The sequence below is a fragment of the Bombina bombina genome, chromosome 2 (genome assembly GCF_027579735.1).
Source record: "Bombina bombina isolate aBomBom1 chromosome 2, aBomBom1.pri, whole genome shotgun sequence".
In the NCBI taxonomy this organism is placed as follows: Eukaryota; Metazoa; Chordata; class Amphibia; order Anura; family Bombinatoridae; genus Bombina; species Bombina bombina.
The window spans coordinates 279,778,115-279,803,529 of NC_069500.1; the positions used below are offsets into that span (position 1 = coordinate 279,778,115).

At 38.3% G+C, this 25,415-nt stretch overlaps 2 protein-coding genes across 4 annotated transcripts in view; one reads left to right on the forward strand and one right to left on the reverse strand.

Moving 5' to 3' along the window:
- Positions 1 to 2,050, reverse strand: part of CDO1 (cysteine dioxygenase type 1) — a 38,398-nt gene extending 36,348 nt beyond the window's left edge. The window contains exon 1 of the mRNA XM_053701572.1: positions 1,771 to 2,050. Coding sequence (XP_053557547.1) covers positions 1,771 to 1,940 — 170 coding nt within the window. The 5' untranslated portion in view covers positions 1,941 to 2,050. The remainder of the gene's footprint in view (positions 1 to 1,770) is intronic.
- On the forward strand, positions 1,040 to 24,699 carry LOC128648741 (splicing factor 3B subunit 4-like). 3 transcript variants are annotated; one of them, XR_008400622.1, is made up of 4 exons: positions 1,040 to 1,134; positions 2,505 to 2,601; positions 2,694 to 2,773; positions 23,755 to 24,699. XR_008400622.1 is itself a non-coding variant. In XM_053701574.1 (3 exons), the coding sequence occupies exons 2-3, from the start codon at positions 2,770 to 2,772 to the stop codon at positions 24,126 to 24,128; spliced, it is 378 nt and encodes a 125-aa protein (XP_053557549.1). In that variant the 5' UTR covers positions 2,462 to 2,596; positions 2,694 to 2,769; the 3' UTR covers positions 24,129 to 24,699. The 3 variants fall into 3 exon arrangements, 2 of the variants coding, with proteins under 2 accessions (XP_053557549.1, XP_053557548.1); XM_053701574.1 differs by lacking the exon at positions 1,040 to 1,134 and having other exon boundaries at positions 2,462 to 2,596; XM_053701573.1 differs by lacking the exon at positions 1,040 to 1,134 and having other exon boundaries at positions 2,468 to 2,601.
- The last annotated feature ends 716 nt before the right edge of the window (positions 24,700 to 25,415 follow it).

Below are 25,415 nucleotides of genomic sequence, written 5' to 3' on the forward strand. Positions count from 1 at the left end.
GTAATCCTTTATTTAAATAGCAGCAAGTTAGGGTTTTAGAAAAATATTTTGCTCATCATGCAATGTCAAGTCTGATTTAATTTGCCAGAGAGGAAAATAAACTTGACACAGCTCTCATGCTGTTAGTCATCATGCAACTCTCTGGCACACATTCAAGGCTAAAAGAAAGGATAACTTTATTAATCAGATATCAAGTTATTATCTAGCTAGTTCAAAGCCTCATATACTGTTCTACCTTACTTTTTATGAAAGTGTCAATCTCAGGGGGTGGAGAACATCATAATTTCATTTTATATATATATATATATATATATATATATATATATATATATATATATATATATATATATATATATATAATAAAAAAAAACTCCCAGGAGCAAAAAACTGTAACGTTTCACATTATTAGGATCTTTTCATTTAATTTTAAATAATGCAGTAAAATAGCTAAAGGTAATCAAAAGACTAAACCTTTTTTTTCCCCCAGACATAATTCTAATGTGAATTACACAGAAATGTTTCCTACTAATGATATTATCCATCCAACATATTAAAATAATGCATTGTCAAACATATGTACTCATTTGATACAGTCAGAGTATATTGCTCCCATTACTGATTAAAATGATTGTTTAGCAATGTGTTCTCAATAAAAATTGTTTTTATTTTTTTGAGAACCATAGCTTCCTAACATTTATTTTCTAGAGGTTTATTATAGTTTAATATCATGAGACAATGCACACTGCTCAACTAAATAAAAAGCTGATTTGTGAGTGAATAAAAACAAGTAGTGTACAAGTGCCTCAGACAAAAAGAAATCAGGTCTAATCTGGATGAGTTAAAGCTTACTGCTCAACCAAGCTTTGTACTGAACTTGATTTGCCAAGAACTAGTGGTGTGGCCCACTGTCTGGGTCTTGCAATTGGCTCTTAGAGTCACACCCTCAACACTCCCCCAGAGCATTCTGGAATTCAACAGGTTCTGCGTGGCATTTGCATAGGGAGTTCAGAAAAGCAATGGAACTAGTGTGCAGAGAACAGACACTATTAATACTTACCCACCTTAGTAATAGTGCTACTGCCACTGGCAACAATAATTGCATAAAAAAATACACAATACTATGGCTACTGTAAGGTAAACATTTGCAAATAAAAATTACCAAAATGCATTAAATTTAATCAGCTACAGATACTTTGTTTATGTTATCAGTTCACTATGGGGCAAGTAAATGTCTGAAACACATATTGGAAAGTCATATCTTGGTGTGCAATTTTTATTTTTTTAAATGTTAATGAAAATAGCTTCCAAGAGGGCTTCTATGATCTCTATGGTAGTAATAGTGTAAAACTTTATAGGTTTGTCTAAAAATTATATTTTATTGTAGGGTTAAAAGACCAGGAGTTTCCAACCATCTCTACTGACAATATTTTATTTTTAGGTTCTAAACTACACCCAAGAATTGTAGATAAAATACAAATACTATATAATGGCTACATAACTACAAATACAAAAAAACTACAGCAAAACACATTACTTTGCTTCTTATATAGTTAATCACAAAATAAACAGTGAATTATCTAGGTTTTGTACATATAACAGCAGGTCAGAAAAGCACAGCTTACTTTTCATGTTCCCAACCATATGTTTAAAAATACTGAACCAAATGCTTACCAAACGTCATCATAAATCATATTCGTTTGCACAGATGGAAAACATTTACATTGCAAATATCTAGCTTTTTGCACTATTATATATATGGAAAATAGTTACCTGTACTGGTCAAATTTGGCAAATTTCATCCATTCCTGGGGATTGCTTTCATATGATTCAACTATGTTCTGAACTTCTTCTATATTAACCTTATCGCTGGCAAATATCTCATGCAGGATCTGAATGAGTTCATCTAATGTCTGTGGCTTCAGTACTTCTGTGTGATCCATATTATTTGTCTTTAATGAGTATGGTAAAATGTGCCACGTTCCTGGGACTTTCAGCTGTAAAAACACAGTGAACGACTGATGTCTTGAAGCCTTTCCTTCCTTTTTATGCTCTCAAACTTTTAGAGGGATGTACCAAGTTTCCCAGGGGTGGCAGGAGTGAGACATCCAGTGTTGTTTTGTTTTTTTGCTGTTACCAATCAGTTATTGCTGGCTTTTCATATACATTCTGCAACCTGCAGATGACGTTGTTATGAGATAGATTTGCTCTTTGTTTTGCTATAGATAAAATTAAATTCTGTATTAAACACGTTTTTTCAAAATGCATAAAGCTTTAGCAATTTCATATAGCTGCACAGTTTTCAGGATGTATAAGGTACTGACAATGGTCTGCAGCAGAGTAAGTATTAACTCTCCTTTGTTATGCTAACATGTAAGTTAGGGGGAGGGGGTCAGATAGGCAAAGAGTAAGAAAAAGGCTAGGAGGTGGGAGATGAGCAGTGGTAACATAAAAGTGACAGAGAGGAGGGGGTCAGCAAGTTCTAACCTTTATCTTTTCTTTAACAGGTAACACAGCTGACCCTGGACCTGATTCAAAATCTCGCCGGCACGGAGAGAAATCACACACAATCTATGGGATTTTTTTAAGACTTTGTTATGTAATGTAGGAGTTTCTGCTTCACATAAAGAACACTACATAGCAACATAAACAGTAGTTCTCAAGATAAAATTTGTGTTTATAATTTTTTTTTTAAGGGCCTCGCTGTACAGACGAGACTTCTTAGATCATCTCACCTGATGCTGAACTTCTGCTAGAAAACAGCAGCAACTAATGGGTGAGTAGCATTAATCCGGCCACTGCACCTTTTTCAGTTATGCCCACTCCGCCATCAACAGCTACAAACCCAGTGCCCCCCCCCCACCCACTTTCCTCTGGAGTTGGCAGCACTGTTATTTTGGTCCTTGTTGTTTCAGACAAGTCTTTACTCCACCAGCTCCACCATGCTTACAGGAAGGAAATCCCCACAATATTTTCATACGGCACTTCACTTTGGTTCACATCTTCTGCATCAACAGCCACACATTGCAGCAAAAACTGTATCTGTACTAAGCATAGCAATGCCCAGGCCCCTGCTGCTGGCAGTGATAACCGCAGGAGGTGCAACGAAGTATGGAGTATAATACAGGGTTATAGGACTATATGTCAGGGGTCTGTGTAGTTAAAAGGAGTTTCTTTCATGATTCAGATAGAGAATGCAATTTTAAGCAACGTTTTAAATGATTTCCTATTATCAATTTTTCGTGGTTCTCTTGGTATCTTTATTTAAAAAGGCAGGAATGTAAGCTTAGGAGCCATAACATTTTTGGTCTGACTCCTAAGCTTACATTCCTGCCTTTTCAAATAAAGATACCAAGAGAATGGAAAAAAATTAATAGTAGGAGTAAATGAGAAAGTTGCTTAAAATTGCTTGCTCTATCTGAATCATGAAAGAGACAAATTGGGTTTCTAATTAGCTAATTATAATGAAGCATCAGTAATATGTATGCTTGCTATACACTGAAGCCAAATATTTTGTAAAAATACAAAAAAAAATTAACAGTATTTGTGAACATGATTGTCATTGCCACTGCAAACTGAGAACAGAAAGAACTAGTTTTATTTACTTACACCTAGATTACAAGTTTTGCGTTCGTGTTTTAAACGCTGAAAACAATTTCAGAGTTAATACAGCAGCAATTATGAGTCTTGTCGGTATAACTGTACCGCAAGCCTTTAAGCCTGTAACGCAACGTCAGTCCCGCACTTGAAAAAATTAAGTTTTTTCATGGGATTCCCAAGTTTTGTGGTGAGGCTAAAAAGCTTGCGTTACACCCTATAACGACAAGTTCCGTAACCGCCATCTGAGAGCAGTAGTTATGAGTTTTACGCAACAAAACTGTTACATAAAACTCATAACTAAAGTGTTACAAAGTACACTAACACCCATAAACTACCTATTAACCCCTAAACCGAGGTCTTCCCGCATCGCAAATACTATATTAAAGTTATTAACCCCTAATCTGTCGCTCCCAACATCGCTGCCACTAATAAAATTTATTAACCTCTATTCCCCCACACCCCAACATTGCCCACACTATAATAAATATATTAACCCCTATTCTGCAGCTCCCCGACATTGCCGCCACTAAATAAAGTTATTAACCCCTAAACCTCTGGCCTCCCACATCACTACCACTAAATAAACCTACTAACCCCTAAACCGCCAGCCCCCCACATCTCAAAAAAATCAATTAAACTATTAACCTCTAAACCTAACAACCCCCTAACTTTAAATCAAAATTACAAGATCCCTATCTTAAAATAAATAAAAAGTTTAAAGTATAAATTAAACTAACATTAGTATTAGACTAAAATTAAAATAACTATCAATTAAATTAATTAAATTACACATTAAAAAAATGTAACCCTACTAAAAAAAATTAAATCTACAATTACAAATATAAAAAAATACTAAAGTACAAAAAATAACACACTAAATTACGAAAAATAAACGAAATTATCCAAAATATTTTTTTTACCCCTAATCTAATAGCCCTATCAAAATAAAAAAGCCCCCCAAAATAAAAACACCCACTAGCCTACAATAAACTACCAATAGCCCTTAAAAGGGCCTTTTGTAGGTCATTGCCCTAAAGAAATCAGCTCTTTTTCCTGATAAAAATACAGGCCCCCCCAACATTAAAACCCACCACCCAACCACCCCAAAATAAAAAGCCTAACTCTAAAAAAAAATAATTAATCTACCCATTGCCCTTTTAAGGGCATTGCCCTTAAAAGGGCATTCAGCTCTTTTTCTTGCTCTTAAACGGGTATTAAGCTCTTTTAAGAAATGCCCAAACCCTAATCTAAAAAAAAACACCCCAAAAAACCTAACACTAACCCCTCTTTAGCTACTCACAGTTGCTGAAATCCCGCTTGAACGATCTTCATCCATCGCGGGACCGGCATCTTCTTCATCCCCGCGGAGGCGGAGCAGTCGATGCCCGGAGGTCCAAGGCAAGAGTCCATCGATCCGATGTGGAGGTCCTCTTCATGCGATCGTCCATCGCACACTGAGGATTCAAATGCAGGGTACACCTTTTATACTGGGGGTACCATTGCATTCCTATTGGCTGAAAAATTTAAATCAGCCAATAAGAAATTAGGGCTGCTAAAATCCTATTGGCTGTTCAAATCAGCCAATAGGATTTAAGCAGCTCTCATTCCTCTTGGCTGATTGATTTTTTTTGTGTATTTTTACAAAATATTTGGCTTCAGTGTATAGCAAGCATACATATTACTGATGCTTCATTATAATTAGCTAATTGTTTTGCTACAATCTCATAGGGATATGAAACCCAATTTGTCTATTTCATGATTTAGAAAGCGCATGCAATTTTAAGCAACTTTCTCATTTACTCCTCCTATCAATTTTTTCTGTTCTCTTGGTACCTTTGAAAAGGCAGGGATGTAAGCTTAGGAGCCAGACCAAAAATGTTAAGCTTACATTCCTGCCATTTTAAATAAAGATACCAAGAGAATGAAGAAAAATTGATAACAGTAAAACATTTAAAAAGTTGGACCTCCGCCTCCGCAGGGATGAAGAAGATGCCGGTCCCGCGATGGATGAAGATGGAGCGGTTTTTTGTAAGTTTTTTTTGGGTGTTTTTTCTTTTTAAGATTAGGGTTTGGGCATTTCTTAAAAGAGCTGGATGCCCTTTTAAGGGCAAGAAAAAGCACTCAATGCCCTTTTAATGGCAATGCCCCTACAAATGCCCTTTTCAGGGAAATGGGTAGCTTAGGTTTTTTTAGTTAGGTTTTTTTTATTTTGCGGGTTGGGGGGGTTGTAATGTTAGGGGGTGTTTGTTTTTATTTTTAGAAAAAGAGCTGATTTCTTTAGGGCAATGCCCTACAAAAGGCCCTTTTAAGGACTATTGGTAGTTTATTATAGATTAGGGATCTTTTATTTTGGGGTGTTTTTTTTTAAAAACGGGGTATTAGAATAGGAATACATTTTTATTATTTTGGATAATTTGTTTGTTATTTTGTGTAATGTTTTTTCTCTTTTTGGGGTGTTTTTTTTTAGAATAGCCATTTTTTTATTTTTAATGGGCAGCAAAAGAGCTAAATGCCCTTTTAAGGGAAATGCCCATACAAATGCCCTTTTCAGGGCAATGGGTAGATTAGGTTTTACTTTATTTTTATTTTGTGGGTTTGGGGGGGTGGGTTTTTGTAGAAAAACAGCTGATTTCTTTAGGGCAATGCCCTACAAAGGCCCTTTTAAGGGTCCTTGGTAGTTTATTATAGATTAGGGTTTTTTATTTTGCTGTGTTTTTTTTTTTTTTTAAACAGGGTATTAGAATAGGAATATTTTTTATTGTTTTGGATAATTTAGTTTGTTATTTTGTAATGGTAGTTTTTTTTTGTAATGGTAGGTTTTTTTTATTTGTGTAATATTAGGTTTTAGTGAAAGGCATCTTAGGTTTTACTTTTATTTCCCAGGTAAGTTTGTATTTATTTTAACTAGGTAGTTAGTAAATAGTTAATAACTATTTACTAACTAGTCTACCTAGTTAAAATAAATACAAACTTACCTGTGAAATAAAAATAAAACCTAAGCTAGCTACAATATCACTATTAGTTATATTGTAGCTAGTTTAAGGATAAGTTTCTAGCGCTGGACTTAAAATACTAAGCCCTCTTTTATAATAACCTCCTCCTGGTTATAAAAAATGTGATAAGTAATAAATTTATAAAAGTGGCGCTACAGTAGCTTTAAGTATTAAAAACTACGGGTGGTGTATACTAATATTGTTTAATAACAGGGAATGTTGCCTTTAGAAGATATAAATATATAATTCTAAAACACTAAATTAAATGTGTGTAATATAAACAAGCAATTTTTTTTAAAAAGTCATTAAGAAAACAACCCAAAATGATTTGATATAATGAGATGATAAACAAATGTCACTTAAAAAAGGTGCAGCAACAAATTAAGATATATATATAAAAAAATTTGCAAATTTAGCTTATTTTAATAGTGCATAAATAAACATCATAGAACAAACAAAACAAAGATTATGTACATCAAGCTATCTTCAAACTCAACTAAAGTTTTGAAGATAGCTTGATGTACATAATCTTTGTTTTGTTTGGTCTATGATGTTTATTTATGCACTATTAAAATAAGCTAAATTTGCAAAATTTGTTATATATATATCTTAATTTGTTGCTGCACCTTTTTTAAGTGACATTTGTTTATCATCTCATTATATCAAATCATTTTGGGTTGTTTTCTTAATGACTTTTTAAAAAAATTGCTTGTTTATATTACACACATTTAATTTAGAGTTTTAGAATTATATATTTATATCTTCTAAAGGCAACATTCCCTGTTATTAAACAATATTAGTATACACCACCCGTAGTTTTTAATACTTAAAGCTACTGTAGCGCCACTTTTATAAATGTATTACTTATTATATTGTAGCTAGCTTAGGTTTTATTTCACAGGTAAGTTTGTTTTTAGTTTTAAATAGGTGATATTTAGTTAATAATTGTAACTTTAATTTAGCTCTATTTCAATTATGTTAACGTTAGGGGGTGTTAGGTTAGGGTTAGGTTTAGGGGTTAATATAGTTTAATTTAGGTTGTTGCAATGTGGGGTGCTGGTGGTTTAGGGGTTAATAGGTTTATTTATTGGTAGTGATGTGAGAGGCCAGAGGTTTAGGGGTTAATAACTTTATATAGTGTCAGCGATGTTGGGGAGCAGCGGAATAGGGGTTAATAGATTTATTATATAGTGTGGGCGATGTTTGGGTGCGGGGGAATAGGGGTTAATAACTTTAGTATAGTGGCAGCAATATCGGGAGCGGCAGATTAGGGGTTATTACATTTATTTCGGTAGAAGCAATATCGGGAGCAGCAGATTAGGGGTGTTTAGACTTAAGGTTTATGTTAGGGTGTTAGGTTTAAACGTAACTTTTTTTTCCCCATAGACATCAATGGGGTTGCATTACGGAGCTATTCATTCCGCGCTTCAGGTGTTTTTCTAGCACTCTCTCCCCACTAATGTCTATGAGGAAAGTGTGCACGAGCACATCAAAACAGTACTTGTATTTTGTGCAGTATAGAGCTCAACGCAACCATCTCGCATGCACAAGGTGGCTTTTCAAAAACTTGTAATGGCAGCGCAAAACTTGTAATCTAGGTGTTATTTATTTAATTTTGGAGTAGAATTGAAGAAAGTAATAATCCAACATACTTAGAGTGAAGCTAGATAAAGATACTTGTGATTACTGCAATGTTAAACACCTTATCCTCTAGAATACTGAAAGATCTGTTTTTCCAATATTAACGTTATTTCATCCATTCTTTTCTACAAATGCAAAAAGAAAGATCCTTTAGTAATTCTGTTATTTGCACTATGTTCAATAAGTGCCTTCCTGATAGAGAAAAGCTCTATTTATTACTATATTTAACCCCTTGTTCAGTGAACGTCTGAGTGCCTTCTGCTATATCTAAGTGGGGTGAGAGGGTGGAACAGCTCCTAAATATCTTACCTTCTACCCAAACTTAAAGTGAAGGTCCATTTTGATGAATTAGTGCCCGTTTTTTTAATAAACCTATTAAAAACAAGGGCACTTTAAAAGGGACAGTAAACACCAGAAATGTTGCTGTTTAAAAAGGTAGATAATCCCTTTATTACCCATTCCCCAATTTTGCATAACCAACACAGTTATATTAATATACTTTTTACCTCTGTGATTACCTTGTATCTATGCCTCTGCAAACTGTCCCCTTATTTCAGTTCTTTTGACAGACTTGCATTTTTAGCCAATCAGTGCTGGCTCCTATGAGCTTCAGGTGCCTGAGCTCAATGTTATCTATATGAAACACATGAACTAACGCCCTCTAGTGGTAAAAACTGTCAAAATGCTTTCAAATTAGAGGCAGTTTTCAAGGTCTAAGACATTAGCACATGAACCTCCTAGATTTAGCTTTTAACTAAGAATACCAAGAGAATAAAGCAAATTTGATAATAAAAGTAAATTGGAAAGTTGTTTAAAATTACATACCCTATTTAAATCATGAATGATTTTTTTTTACTTTACTGTCCCTTTAACCCCTTAATGACAAGTGACGTACCAGGTACGTCCTGCAAAAACTTGCAGTTAGTGACAATGGACGTACCTGGTACGTCACTTGTCTAAGAGAGTGCTGGAAGCGATCGCAATCGCTTCCAGCAGCTCTCAGGGTATTGCAGTGATGCCTCCATATGGAGGCATCCTGCAATACCATTTAGAAGACTCCGATGCAGAGAGAGCCACTCTGTGGCCCTCTCTGCACCGGTAGCGATGGTGCCGGTTCGTTGGTGGGTGGGAGCACATCAGGGAGGCGGGTGGGCGGCCCATCGCTACCCGGCATCCGGTTCCTGTAAGTGCTATGTGCACGCCGGGTGCCGGGAGCGTGCGGGGGCGCGCGTGCGCGTGCGCGCGCGGGGGTGCGCGTGCGCGCCCGATTACATGCCCACTGCCACCAATGAGAAAGGAAGGGGGGACAAAAGTAAAATATAAATAAATATATAAGGATCTGGGAGGGGGAGGGGGTTGGGGTATTGTGGGGGGCTGCTACACTACAGAAAAATGTAAACTGGCAATAAATTGCAAAAAAAAACACTTGTTTTGGGGGCAAATTGGGTACTGGCAGACAGCTGCCAGTACCCAAGATGGCGGCAATTAGGTAGGGGAGAGGGTTAGAGAGCTGGGGGGGGGGATCATGGAGGTTGGGGCTAAGGCAGGAGTCCATCACAGCTAAAACATTTTAATTTTTTTTATTAAAAAAAAGAAAAACTCCTTTTATTTAGTACTGGCAGACTTTCTGCCAGTACTTAAGATGGCGGGGACAATTGTGGGGTGGGGGCGGGAAGAGAACTGTTTGGGAGGGATCAGGGGGTGGGATGTGTCAGGTGGGAGGCTGATCTCTACCCTAAAGCTAAAATTAACCCTGCAAGCTCCCTACAACCTACCTAATTAACCCCTTCACTGCTGGGCATAATTTACGTGTGGTGCGCAGCAGCATTTAGTGGCCTTCTAATTACCAAAAAGCAATGCCAAAGCCATATAAGTCTGCTATTTCTGAACAAAGGGGATCCCAAAGAAGCATTTACAACCATTTGTGCCTTAATTGCACAAGCTGTTTGTAAATAATTTCAGTGGGAAACCTAAAGTTTGTGACAAAATTTGTGAAAAAGTGAACTTATTTTTTTATTTGATGACATTTGGCGGTGAAATGGTGGCATGAAATATACCAAAATGGGCCTAGATCAATACTTTGGGTTGTCTTCTAAAAAAAAATATATACATGTCAAGGGATATTCAGGTATTCCTGACAGATATCAGGGTTCCAATGTAACTAGCGCTAATTTTGAAAAAAAGTTGTTTGGAAATAGCAAAGTGCTACTTGTATTTATGGCCCTATAACTTGCAAAAAAAGTAAAGAACATGTAAACATTGGGTATTTCTAAACTCAGGACAAAATTTAGAAACTATTTAGCATAGGTGTTTTTTGGTGATTGTAGATGTGTAACAGATTTTGGGGGTCAAAGTTAGAAAAAGTGTGTTTTTTTCAATTTTTTCCTCATATTTTATATTTTTTTTATAGTAAATTATAAGATATGATGAAAATAATGGTATCTTTAGAAAGTCCATTTAATGGCGAGAAAAACGGTATATAATATGTGTGGGTACAGTAAACGAGTAAGAGGAAAATTACAGCTAAACACAAACACCGCAGAAATGTAAAAATAGCCATTGTCATTAAGGGTAAGAAAATTGAAAAATGGTCCGGTCATTAAGGGGTTAATTCATCAAAATTGACATATCACTGTTTTCTTCAAAAACGTACCTTTTAATCCTAGCAGCCGCTCCAGCACTTCATCCACCCATCGCAAGCCGTCTTTGCGGGTCAAAAAATGGTGAATCCGGCTTCCTCCGATCACAGCGTTGCATCAGGCCAAGATTCCCCCAGGGGGTTGGAGCTGTGATTGGAGGAAGCCTGATTCGTCATTTCTGACGTCTGCAGAGGCTTCTGACAGCCGGTGGAATCGCTGGAGCGGCATTCAGAATTAAAAGGTAAGTTTTTGAAGAAAACAGTACAATGTCAATTTTGATGAATTAAAGTGCCCTTGTTTTTAATAGGTTTATTAAAAACCGGGCACTAATTCATCAAAATGGACCTTCACTTTAAGAGGAAAAAACAGACTAAGGTTTTGGGTGGTCACTGACCAAGATAAATAAGTGACCGCAGGAGGTTAAATTATAGGAACACTGAGCGAAATTATCTGTCAGGGAAGGGCAAACATACTGCAATGTTTAAAGTATATTGCAGTAAGGTCTGCAGTTTTGTGTCTATAACAATGGACACTTTCATCAAACAAGATATGGCTGTACTTCTGTGTCTGTACAAGGCAGAATATTTCACTATACTAATAATACTTATCTTTCTATCTCTTTTTACTTTATGATATGGGGAATATATACGGTTTCCTCAAAGGATTGCTGACATCTAAAAAAGTGCCCTAAATTAAAGGATTATTAAATATAATAAAACTGGATAATCAACAAATGCATAATAAAAATATCTGTGACAGTGCCCAGTAAAAACCTTTCATTGATAAACATCAGCAACCAAGTAATATGGCAAAAATGTCAATTCAAATCAAGATACTATTTGGCAGTACAAATAAGAGACACTAAAAGAAACAGAATGTTTTGTTCTAGATAAACACAAGAACCATCCGTAAAAAGAAAACATTTATAATATTGCTCTTAACCAGTGAATCATTAATCATCATCATTTGATTACATGCAATGTTTGTAACCGGTTATCTGTAAATACATTTATAAATACCTTTGTGAGCACTATGCCTTCTGTACAAGTTCTATTGTATCATGTCAGGGAACATATACCACCTGTCCTTAAAGGGACACTAAAGTCAAAATTAAACTTACATGATTCAGATAGAGCATGCAATGTTAAACAACTTTTTAATTTACTTCCATTAACAAAATGTGCACAGTCATTTTATATTTACACTTTTTGAGTAACCAGCTCCTACTGAGCATGTGCAAAAAACAGAATCTACCTATCTGCATTTGTGATTGGCTGATGGCTGTCACCTGATACAGTGGGAGTGGAAAAAGACATAGCTTATACATTTGTCAGAAAAAATCTACTACTCATTTGAAATTTAGACTACGTGCTATTGCGTTGTCTTTTTATCATGCATTTGTTGTATTATGAAAATCTACTGTATTTATTGGTCCTATAATAATTTGTGAAAAACAAAAGCCTCCCTTTAAATAATATATGAGCGTGAAGAAAAGTAATTGAAAGTAACTTGCACTTATAGGGATATTAAACATCTTTCATTTTTGTGTAAAATTTTGCTTTGCTCCACACTCCCTAGAGAAGCAATTTTATTTATTTATTTATAAAATATTTTACCAGGAAGGATTTCTCTTGTTTTCAAGTATGTCCTGGGTCCACAAAACATTGCATTGATACAATAGGGTACACAGGTAGAAATATATAATCAACTATGACAGGTGCATTCTGTTTTGAGATATGCAGAGAGGGATCTCTTAAAGGATTCTAGGCTTGGGGAAGGTTTGAAAGTGTGCGGGAGGTCGTTCCATAATTGTGGTGATCTGTAGGAAAAGGAGGATCGAGCTGCTTTCTTTTTGTATGGAGGCAGACTAAATAATGTGCTGGTACTGGATCGGAGGTTATGGGAGGTGGGAAAAGCTGGGGAGAGCATTCTGCTCAGGTAGGGTGGGAGCTTCCCAGAAAAGCTCTTAAACACAAGGCTGAAAAGATGGAGGGTGCATCTGGATTCCAGTTTAGTTCTTTTAGCATATTACAATGGTTGGTCCTGTAGTTACATTGTAGCACAAAGTGGCAGAACGAGTTATACAATGTATTAAGTTTATTAAGGTGAGTTTGCAGTGCAGGTGCATTAACTACATCCCCATAATCCATGATTGGCATCAGCATTTGCTGTAAAATCTTTTCCTTTACTGTAGGGCAGGATTTGTTTCTGTACAGGGCACCTAGTTTTGGATAGAGTTTAGAGGCAAGTTTTTCTATGTGGAGGCCAAAAGATAGATTGGGGTCTAACAACATACCCAAGTATTTGAAAGAGTGGACTGCGGTCAGTGTGCAATTTGATTTTGTTTTGATGCGTAGATGGGAATTTTGTAGTTTGTGTAATTTAGGTACCGTTCCAAAAGATCATTGTGACAGTTTTGTCAGTGTTTAGGAAGAGTTTGTTTTTTGAGATCCACTTTTCTACCTCTGTGAACTGGTCTTGGAGAACTGCCTCAAGCTGCGGCAGATCGTTTTTGCATTCATAGATTACCGTGTCGTCTGCGTACATGTGTACAGTTGAGGATTTGCAGACATTTGGCAGATCATTTATAAATAATGGGAATAGTAGGGGGCCGAGAATAGAACCTTGGGAACACCACACGTGACTGGGAGAGGGAGGGAGTTGCTGTCAGAAATGGCGACATACTGTGATCGATTCGATACATATGATCGAAACAAGGTTAGTGGACGATCACTGATACCCAAGTTTTTTTAGTTTGAGCAGTAGTATGTCGTGGTCTACTGTGTCAAAGGCCTTTCCAAAATCAAGGAAAATTGCTCTAGTTAGGTCTCCTTGTTCCATGCCAGTTGGGATGTTGTTGCAAACTTTAAGGAGGGCAGTTGTAGTGGAGTGATTCAGGCGAAAACTTGATTGAACAGGGGTCAGATAGTTAGATTTTTGGTAATACTCAATTAGTTGCGTATGGACGCATTTTTCTAAGATTTTTGAGAAATGATATTGGGCGATAGTTAGTAGCCAAGGTTAACTCACCACTTTTATAGATAGGCACTACTCTTGCAGTCTTCCAAAGTTTGGGTATGTATCCAGACACCAAGGATTCGCTAATTAGGGTTGTGACAGGTTTAGCAATTTCTGGCGCACTGAGCTTCAACAGCATTGCTGGGATTTCATCAGCTTCAGACTGGTTTTTCATTTTTAGATTATTAAGGTGTTTCTTAATGACATTGATGGGTACAGGTCTAAAATTGAACTTCTCTATATTGGGTCTTTGCAGATTTTGTGGGGCCTGATCCACGTTTGTAGTTTCAGGATGTGTGTCATTTATTAGTTTGTCAGTCAGGGTGGTGGAGCATCTGACAAAATAATTGTTAAAGGCATTTGCTACTTCTAAGGGAAGTTGCAGGGTTTGGTTGTCCACTTTGACAGTGTAGGGTTGGGAGTGGATTGGGGGAGTGTGTAAGTTATTTATGACATTCCAAAACTTACTAGGGTTTGATATGTTATTGTTCAGATTTTCACAGAAATATTGGGCCTTGGCCAATTTTGTTTGTTTAGTGCATATATTTCACCATTGTCTATATACACAGAGATCGTTCATAGAGCCAGTATGCTTGAACGTTGACCACAGTGAATCCCGAAACTGGTACATTTGAATGAGGTCTACTGTGATCCAAGTCATATGTGCTCCTTTTACTCTCACCTTACGCAGCGGGGCATGCAGATTCCAAACTTGTAGGAGTTCGCACTGAAAGAATTCAACTGCAGAGTCTAAATTTGGAATTAGGTTTAATCTGTGCCAGGGGAGGTTATTGATGTAATTTAGAAATGATTGAAGATAAAAAATGTTGAAGGACCTGGTGATTTTAACCTTAGGAGAGGATTAAGTAGCCTTTATTTTGCGCACGCAGTACACTAAGCAGTGGTCACTGAAACTGTTAGGGAGAACACCTGCCTCCTGACAGTGCTCAGTAAAAACCTTTCATTGATACACATCAGCAACCAAGTAATATGGCAAAAATGTCAATTCAAATCAAGATACTATTTGGCAGTACAAATAAGAGATACTAAAAGAAATAGAATGTTTTGTTCTAGATAAACACAAGAACCATCCGTAAAAAGAAAACATTTATAATATTGCTTTTAACCAGTGAATCATTAATCATCATTATTTGATTACATGCAATGTTTGTAACCTGTTATCTGTAAATACAGGGAGTGCAGAATTATTAGACAAGTTGTATTTTTGAGGATTTTAATGAACCCAAAAAACTCATTAATATCAAAGCTGAATAGTTTTGGAAGTAGTTTTTAGTTTGCTTTTAGTTATAGCTATTTTAGGGGGATATCTGTGTGTGCAGGTGACTATTACTGTGCATAATTATTAGGCAACCTAACAAAAAACAAATATGTACCCATTTCAATTATTTATTTTTACCAGTGAAACCAATATAACATCTCAACATTCACAAATATACATTTCTGACATTCAAAAACAAAACAAAAACAAATCAGTGACCAATATAGCCACCTTTCTTTGCAAGGACACTCAAAAGCCTGCCATCCATGGATTCTGTCAGTGTTTTGATCTGTTCACCATCAACATTGCGTGCAGCAGCAACCACAGCCTCCCAGACACTGTTCAGAGAGGTGTACTGTTTTCCCTCCTTGTAAATCTCACATTTGATGATGGACCACAGGTTCTCAATGGGGTTCAGATCAGGTGAACAAGGAGGCCATGTGATTAGATTTTCTTCTTTTATACCCTTTCTTGCCAGCCACGCTGTGGAGTACTTGGACGCGTGTGATGGAGCATTGTCCTGCATGAAAATCATGTTTTTCTTGAAGGATGCAAACTTCTTCCTGTACCACTGCTTGAAGAAGGTGTCTTCCAGAAACTGGCAGTAGGACTGGGAGTTGAGCTTGACTCCATCCTCAACCCGAAAAGGCCCCACAAGCTCATCTTTGATGATACCAGCCCAAACCAGTACTCCACCTCCACCTTGCTGGCGTCTGAGTCGGACTGGAGCTCTCTGCCCTTTACCAATCCAGCCACGGGCCCATCCATCTGGCCCATCAAGACTCACTCTCATTTCATCAGTCCATAAAACCTTAGAAAAATCAGTCTTGAGATATTTCTTGGCCCAGTCTTGACGTTTCAGCTTGTGTGTCTTGTTCAGTGGTGGTCGTCTTTCAGCCTTTCTTACCTTGGCCATGTCTCTGAGTATTGCACACCTTGTGCTTTTGAGCACTCCAGTGATGTTGCAGCTCTGAAATATGGCCAAACTGGTGGCAAGTGGCATCTTGGCAGCTGCATGCTTGACTTTTCTCAGTTCATGGGCAGTTATTTTGCACCTTGGTTTTTCCACACGCTTCTTGCGACCCTGTTGACTATTTTGAATGAAACGCTTGATTGTTCGATGATCACGCTTCAGAAGCTTTGCAATTTTAAGAGTGCTGCATCCCTCTGCAAGATATCTCACTCTTTTTAACTTTTCTGAGCCTGTCAAGTCCTTCTTTTGACCCATTTTGCCAAAGGAAAGGAAGTTGCCTAATAATTATGCACACCTGATATAGGGTGTTGATGTCATTAGACCACACCCCTTCTCATTACAGAGATGCACATCACCTAATATGCTTAATTGGTAGTAGGCTTTCGAGCCTATACAGCTTGGAGTAAGACAACATGCATAAAGAGGATGATGTGGTCAAAATACTCATTTGCCTAATAATTCTGCACTCCCTGTACATTTATAAATACCTTTGTGAGCACTATGCCTTCTGTACAAGTTCTATTGTATCATGTCAGGGAACATACACCACCTGTACTTAAAGGGGCACTAAAGTCAAAATTAAACTTACATGATTCAGATAGAGCATGCAATGTTAAACAACTTTTTAATTTACTTCCATTAACAAAATGTGCACAGTCATTTTATATTTACACTTTTTGAGTAACCAGCTCCTACTGAGCATGTGCAAAAAACAGAATCTACTTATCTGCATTTGTGATTGGCTGATGGCTGTCACCTGATACAGTGGGAGTGGAAAAAGACATAGCTTATACATTTGTCAAAAAAAATCTACTACTCATTTGAAGTTTAGACTACGTGCTATTGCGTTGTCTTTTTATCATGCATATGTTGATTATGAAAATCTACTGTATTTACTGGTCCTATAATAATTTGTGAAAAACAAAAGCCCCCCTTTAAATAATATATGAGCATGAAGAAAAGTAATTGAAAGTAACTTGCACTTATAGGGATATTAAAGGATTTTAGGCTTGGGGAATGTTTGAAAGTGTGCGGGAGGTCGTTCCATAATTGTGGTGCTCTGTAGGAAAAGGAGGATCGAGCTGCTATCTTTTTGTATGGAGGCAAGCTAAATAATGTGCTGGTACTGGATCAGAGGTTATGGGAGGTGGGAAAAGCTGGGGAGAGCATTCTGCTCAGGTAGGGTGGGAGCTTCCCACAAAAGCTCTTAAACACAAGGCTGAAAAGATGGAGGGTGCATCTGGATTCCAGCGTCAGCCAGTTTAGTTCTTTTAGCATGTCACAATGATGGGTCCTGTAGTTACATTGTAGCACAAAGTGGCATAACGAGTTATACAATGTAGTAAGTTTATTAAGATGAGTTTGCGGTGCAGGTGCATTAACTACATCCCATAATCCATTATTGGCATCAGCATTTGCTGTAAAATCTTTTCCTTTACTGTAGGGCTGAGGCAGGATTTGTTTCTGTACAGGGCACCTAGTTTTGGATAGAGTTTAGATGCAAGTTTTTCTATGTGGAGGCCAAAAGATAGATTGGGGTCTAACAACATACCCAAGTATTTGAAAGAGTGGACTGCGGTCAGTGTTCAATTTGATTTTGTTTTGATGCGTTGATGGGAATTTTGTAGTTTGTGTAATTTAGGTACCGTTCCAAAGATCATTGTGACAGTTTCGTCAGTGTTTAGGAAGAGTTTGTTTTTTGAAATCCACTTTTCTACCTCTGTGAACTGGTCTTGGAGCACTGCCTCAAGCTGCGGCAGATCGTTTTTGCATTCATAGATTACCGTGTCGTCTGCGTACATGTGTACAGTTGAGGATTTGCAGACATTTGGCAGATCATTTATAAATAATGTGAATAGTAGGGGGCCGAGAATAGAACCTTGGGAACACCACACGTGACTGGGAGAGGGAGTTGCTGTAAGAAATGGAGACATACTGTGATCAATTCGATACATATGATCGAAACCAGGTTAGCGGATGTTCACTGATACCTGAGTTTTTTTTAGTTTGAGCAGTAGTATGTCGTGGTCTACTGTGTCAAAGGCCTTTCCAAAATCAAGAAAAATTGCTCCAGTTAGGTCTCCTTGTTCCATGGTAGTTTGGATGTTGTTGCAAACTTTTAGGAGGGCAGTTGTAGTGGAGTGATTCGGGCGAAAACCTGATTGAACAGGGGTCAGATAGTTAGATTGTTGGTAATACTCAATTAGTTGCGTATGGACGCATTTTCTAAGATTTTTGACAATACTGGGAGCAATGATATTGGGCGACAGTTAGTAACCAAGGTTAACTCACAACTTTTATGGATAGGCACTACTCTTGCAGTCTTCCAAAGTTTGGGTATGTATCCAGACACCAAGGATTCGATAATTAGGGTTGTGACAGGTTTAGCAATTTCCGGCGCACTGAGCTTCAACAGCATTGCTGGGATTTGATCAGGTCCAGACTGGTTTTTCATTTTTAAATTATTAAGGTGTTTCTTAATGACATTGATGGGTACAGGTCTAAAATTGAACTTCTCTATATTGGGTCTTTGCAGATTTTGTTGGGCCTGATCCACATTTGTAGTTTCAGGATGTGTGTCATTTATTAGTTTGTCAATCAGGGTGGTGGAGCATCTGACAAAATAATTGTTAAAGGCATTTGCTACTTCTAAGGGAAGTTGCAGGGTTTGGTTGTCCACTTTGATAGTGGAGGATTGGAAGTGGATTTGGGGAGTGTGTAAGTTATTTATGACATTCCAAAACTTTCTAGGGTTTGATATGTTATTGTTCAGATTTTCACAGAAATATTGGGCCTTGGCCAATTTTGTTTGTTTAGTGCATATATTTCACCATTGTCTATATACACAGTGATCGTTCATAGAGCCAGTATGCTTGAACGTTGACCACAGTGAATCCCGAAACTGGTACATTTGAATGAGGTCAGCTGTGATCCAATTCATATGTGCTCCTTTTACTCTCACCTTACGCAGCGGGGCATGCAGATTCCAAACTTGCAGGAGTTCGGACTGAAAGAATTCAACTGCAGAGGCTAAATCTGGAATTAGGTTTAATCTGTGCCAGGGGAGTTTCTTGATGTCATTTAGAAATGATTGAAGATAAAAAATTTATTTTGCGCACGCAGTACACTAAGCAGTGGTCACTGAAACTGGATTCGGTCAGGAGAAGTGGAGAGAATCCAATCGAGCAGGGTGTGGTTATGGCTTTTAATGTTTATGCGAGTTGGGGAGGAGATTAATTGCGTTAGCTGCAAAGTCTTAAATGGCGAGCATGAACTATTGTTTTTAGGATTCAGCCAATCAATAATAAAATCTCCAAAGACCAAAATTTAAATTTTTGGGGTTTCAGCTATGGTTTCACTAAGGAGATGGGCTATGTCAGAAAGGGAATGCACAGGGAGCTAGGTGGGTGGTAGATTCCTGCAACAATGATTGATTTACTGCACAGGATCTCAATTGTGCCAGAAAGGAAATCAAAGGTGGCAGGAGAGCTAAATTTTTGTAAGGGGGTGTACTTTATGGAATTGTCAACATAAATTACAATGCCGCCGCCTCTTTTTGCTCTGTCATTTCTATGGCATGAATACCCATGTATTGCAATGGCAGAGTCAGGAATTTTTGTGGTTGGCCACGATTCAGAGATCACAATGATTTTGGGCTTGTAATGTGAACACCAAGCTTGCAGTGCATCGATTTTTGGTAGTAAGCTGCGGGTATTACAGTGCACAAAGGAGAGGCCTTTTTTAGCTGGAAGGCTAGGAATGGAATTTGTTGGGGGACCAGGGTTAGACTCTACATCATTTGCAAGAGCAAGTAACATAAGGAATAGGAATTTGGACATCATTTTTGTTTGGCCATAAAGTGAATGGGATAATTTATAATTTTGTGAGGTGGGGTAGGGGGAATATTTTTTATAACTCTCTACCAGCACTCAGCAGATAAGTTATGGCAACAGAGCAGGCCATGGTGTATGATAATTTGTTTTCCAGTTCGAGGTGTGTGCTTATGGCAGGAGTGATGTGAAAAAAAAAAAAGGGTTATCACGAATAACAGTATGGTCATATTTGGATTCATGTTAGTGGTATGAGGTGTGTAGATGAAAATAAAACACAAATAATAAAAAATAAATAAAATTAAGAGTTTGATCTCTAGGGAGTGTGGGATAAGCACGTTTTCTACACAAAAGAAATGTGTTATTTTACCTCGTAAGCAAACAGTCGCTAGATTACTGAAATTACTTATAGTTTCAAAATTATATCCTGCTTCTTCAATGGCTTATACATCTAAATGACTTCTCTTGAGACCACACGTTTTTAATCCAGCCTAAACTAAGGGCTGTAGAGAGTTGAACTGCTTGAATCGAGCCTCTGCACTGCATCTTCTCTATACACTAGCTAAATACCTTTTTTTTATCAGCCTCTAGGTTGTGTCAAGATTAATGGACAAAAGTTGGTCAAGATGTGGAAAGAGCATTGCAAAAACACTAGAAACTGCCATCGATGTTCACAAAAATAAAATGCTCAGAACATATGTCAGCAGCAACATATTCTGTAGAAGAGAGTTGCATGCTGTAAACATGAGCTGCATATTTTAAAATGGTGGCTCAAAAGAGTGACTCAAGTGGGTGATTATGCTTAGATATAATGAAAAAGATTCGGGAGGTAATTCCCCCCTTGTCTTCAGGACACCTATAGAAGGAACATGAATTAAAAAGGGACATTAAACACTATGGTGTTGGCCACAATCTATCGGCTTTCAAAAATGCTTTTTGCTTGCCGGCAAAATTTTGAGCAGAGTTTCTTGGGTGATCACAATGCTATATCGTATCATTTGCTAAAAACCCACTGCCGCAAACGCGTTTTCAACAGAAAAGCTCCCAAAAAGGATTTTTCAAGTGTTAACTACCTGTTTTCAAAATAGAAACTGGGAGGTCCCGCTAAACAGTGGTGCGGATGGAAACGGATTGCAATAGCTAACTCTGAAAGAGAATCACCTTTACAAACATTTCATAAAGCCCAGTACTATTTGTGACAATCGCATAATCAAAATTGAAAAATATAAAATCACACCATTTGTAGTTGTCCTGAAGTAAGTTTTTCTACAGATTCCTGTAGCTGTACATGATATCACAGTCTTCACATTTAGATATGTATATGCACCCATAAGTAAATGTGTTTCCTGTTGACTGTATACAGCCTCTCCAATAAGGATGAATGGAGCTTTCGTGAATAAATATCACATATGTTAAACCTCTAGAATGTCAGTGGTCATTTCAGAGTGTTTAACATAGTTTAAGCTATAAGACTGTTTGGAAAAAGCTATGAAAAAATGCTGAAAAGTGATCTGCAAACGTATTTTGATTGCCAAGCAGTTTTATAGCAACCAAAAAAAACATTGTGCTGGATCAAAAAGTAGCCTTTATGTCCTAAAAAACAGCCGAGAATATGGTTCCGGATATAGGGCTAGATGACGAGTGGAGCGCGAATATTATGGCGCAAGCGAGCAAAATATTTTTTCCGCATTTTTTTGTGCAATAGAAATATTTTGCACGTATTATGAGTTGAAAGTAAATGCATTTGCTTGAGCGCAATCGCGATTTTTGTGTGTCAGGTGCATAAAGGCTAGGGTAAGAAAAAAATTGCCCTAAACACAACATAAATGCATAGAAAAGTACAGTTACACTCATATTAACGCTGTCTGATTATTTTAATTAATAAAAAAAAAGTTATAAGGGCTCAAAGATATATGGGGCACGATCCGATATACGGCGTAGTTTTCGTTGCAAGCGAGGGAACCCGCGCCGCCCATAATTTCACCTTGCACATCGTGGTATCCAATATATGACGCCGTCAGATGCTAAAGTGGCATAAGTAGGACAAACTGGCGTTGTTCCAAAAAGTGCGCAAATACTTATTTTAGTCGTCGCAAGTACTTACGCCAGTAGTTTGTTCACATAAAGTCTCAATAAAGTGTAGTTTCATGCAAATTTGACTAAAACTCGTAAAAATTACCCGCGACTCCATCTAAAAATGCGCAACGTAATTATGCTATTCGAAAGTCATATATAAACCCATGTGCAGCCGCCATTTCTTCAGTGTGTTTGGATGGTTCGTTGAGCTACAGCACACTACAGTGAGTTTAGGATTAGTAAGAGTAGTGAGAGAGGCGCAGCATAATAGTTGTCGGATTTTTGTTTGGGTAAGCTTGTACATTTACTTACACTTATTTTTACATATTGCACACATATTGCACACATATTGCATACATACATATACAAAATACACAACACTTTTTTTTCCTAACACCTCACACATTTTATTTCAATTTTACAGTGTGATAGGCTGAGTGTTTGGTTGTGATTGTGTGTGATTGAACTGGGAGTGAGTGTGAGTGTGTGTAGTTTGAGGATGGCAGGGTGAGGTAGGGCGGAGGGGAGCGGAGTTGCAGGGAGAGGAGTTTTGTAGCGGACAGGAGGAGCAGCGGGGTCCTCGTCAGGGAGTTAGTGGAGTGGGGAGAGGGAGAGTTAGAAGGGATGATGGGAGGGGAGATGCCCAGAGACCAGGCACACTTAGAAGAGGGACAGAAGGGGGGAGGAGTGAGAGGATAGGGAGAAACCCACACCAGGGACATCCCAGGGAGGAAGCCAGGTGGCCACAGAGGAGGAGCGCATGAGATGCCCAAACTTCTCATTTGATGAGAATGTTGCGCTAGTCCAGGCCATCATGGACAACCACAGTGCCCTCTTTGGCCAGGAGAAGGGCAAAGGCGTTGCCCGAAGGCGTAAGACAGCATGGTTGGCGGTAGAGGATGCTGTATACAGTGTGGCCCCGCAGAGGAGGACTGTCGAGGGACTTAAAAAAAAGGTGGAACAATTCCAAGAGGCGGGTGAAAGAGAAGATGGGGCAGGAAGCCATGCACCAGAAGGGAACAGGCGGTGGTCCACCCCTGGAAACCGAATACAACACCTGGCAGGAGATGATACGCAGGTCCCTGAGTATCACAGCAGTCCGTGGACTTCCAGGGGCTCGTGACTCAGGGGCTGCAACCACAGCACCTCATGCTGATGAGTAACATCCCACACACCAGTATTATATGTATTTGAGATATAACATCCTTTAATGTCACACATTCAAGTACACAATGAGGAGCATGGTATTTGGCCAACTAACAAAAACATCTACAATTATATTTCACATTAATGCTACTTAACACAATGCAATTCATGATATGAGGTGGAATAGTGCAATACTAACATTTCTCAGAGTAACACAGGCCACAAGCCACATGTAGAGTTTTCAGTAAATGGACACTATGGCCATCACAATACTTTTAGCTCCGAAAGCAGGTTCTGTGCCTACATCAGGCTAAAGTAAATTGTGTGACCATAGTGTCACTTGAACACATTTTCTCCATCACTGACATGTACACATAACTATTGTATGAAACACATACCTGTATACTGTGCAGATTAAAATCCCTCATATCACAAATCACATTGTGCACATGCATATTATACAGTTTGACATGAGAATGAGCATGTATCAATGTACATTGTATGCCCACATGGACATATATATGACTGTACTAATCCCTATCATCATTTAACTCCTCCACAGAACCTCCTGTCACCAGGCTGCAAACAGGCATGCCGCCACCTCCACCACCAACAGTCACAGGCATGCAGCCACCTCCACCACCAGTCACAGCCATGCAGCCACCTCCACCACCAGTCTTCAGGCAGCAACATGAACAGTATCCTCCCAGGCATGAGCAGGGTTGGATTGCCTCCGTTGAGGACCCAGAAGTTATGCCACCACCATTGGCATACGACCCCTGGCAAGATACCTGGCCTGATGAATATCCTGGATTGAGGGGGAGCCAAGTCAGCTACGAAGGGTCCATGTCTTTACCCCCCCCCCAACACAATATCAGACCAGTCATGCTTTTCCACACAGGGGATGTCGCAAGAAATGCAAACTGGACAGACTGAGTGGTCACACACTAGTCGTCAATTGGACTACCAATCCAGCCTGAGAGCTCCACCATCCTCTTCTCTTGGGAGAGCTCCACCATCCACTTCCCTTGGGAGAGCTCCACCATCCTCAGATGAGCATATAGCTGAAGTTGTCTCTGAGGCACCAGCAGCTGAAGTTGTCCCTGAAGCACCAGCAGATAGAGCTGAACCTGCACCTAGAATCACTGCTGCTCAAGAGCCTGTAGATCCACTGTATTCTCCCCTGGGCGAGGTTACTCCAGCGTAGCATAGAGCTGCAGAGGGACATGGCAGCATCATTAACTGCAATTGTACAAAATCAGTCGCAGATGCTGAGAGTTATTTCTGATATGCAGATTGACAACAGATGGCGGGAACAAAACCAACTCTTGGGTGTGTTGGTTGAGCACTTCACACACTAGCAGGACACTGCCTCCAGCCTATCATCTGTGGCCAGCACTCCAGTAGAATCATCTGAATCTTCCCAAACCAGGAAATCCACTTGTCACCTCAGCCCCCTCATCCAAGAAGCCTAAAATAAAAAAATATTCTTAAAGTTCACCATAAATCTTGTCCTCTGTTATTTACCATATAATTGTCATCCACATCCATGTGAGGGGTGTTTAAGTACACTAATATTGTTTAAACATATAATAAGGCCTGTGTTGAAATGGCCCAAAAAAGGTAATATTATCCTGTTTATGACATATTCTTGTACTATAACTCACATCCACAATAGTTGTTTCTGAAGGGTACATATAGTAATATTCATTTGTAAGATGTAAATCAATGTATCTCCAATATAAATTGACACATTGGTATATATAGTAGTGATGTTACTGATAGGGTAGGCATTATCAGGTGTTTTAAGTCTGCAGGTGAGAGGTTGTGGTGTCTATGATTGTTTTGACACAATTGCAAAGAGGCCGCCTTCAAGAAGGTGTTAGAAATGATCATATGAGCCATCCTAGGTTTTGCTTTCAACTAAGAATACCAAGAGAACAAAGCAAGTGTTCTAATTAAATCTGAAAGTAGTTTGAAATAACATGCCCTATTTAAAAGAAGAAGGTTTTCTTTGGACTTGACTGTCCCTTTATATATTTTGGCATCAGTGCCAAGCTGTGTTAGCATTAGAATGAATTACACTCCAGTGGGTTCTAAAGAGATGAAGGTAATCCAATTGAAAGTAAATAAGCAAGTATATGTCCACAATGTGATAAAGTACCTACAAGCTCAATCCATTTGATTATGTTGTGGCTTCAAACTATTTCAAATACACAAATA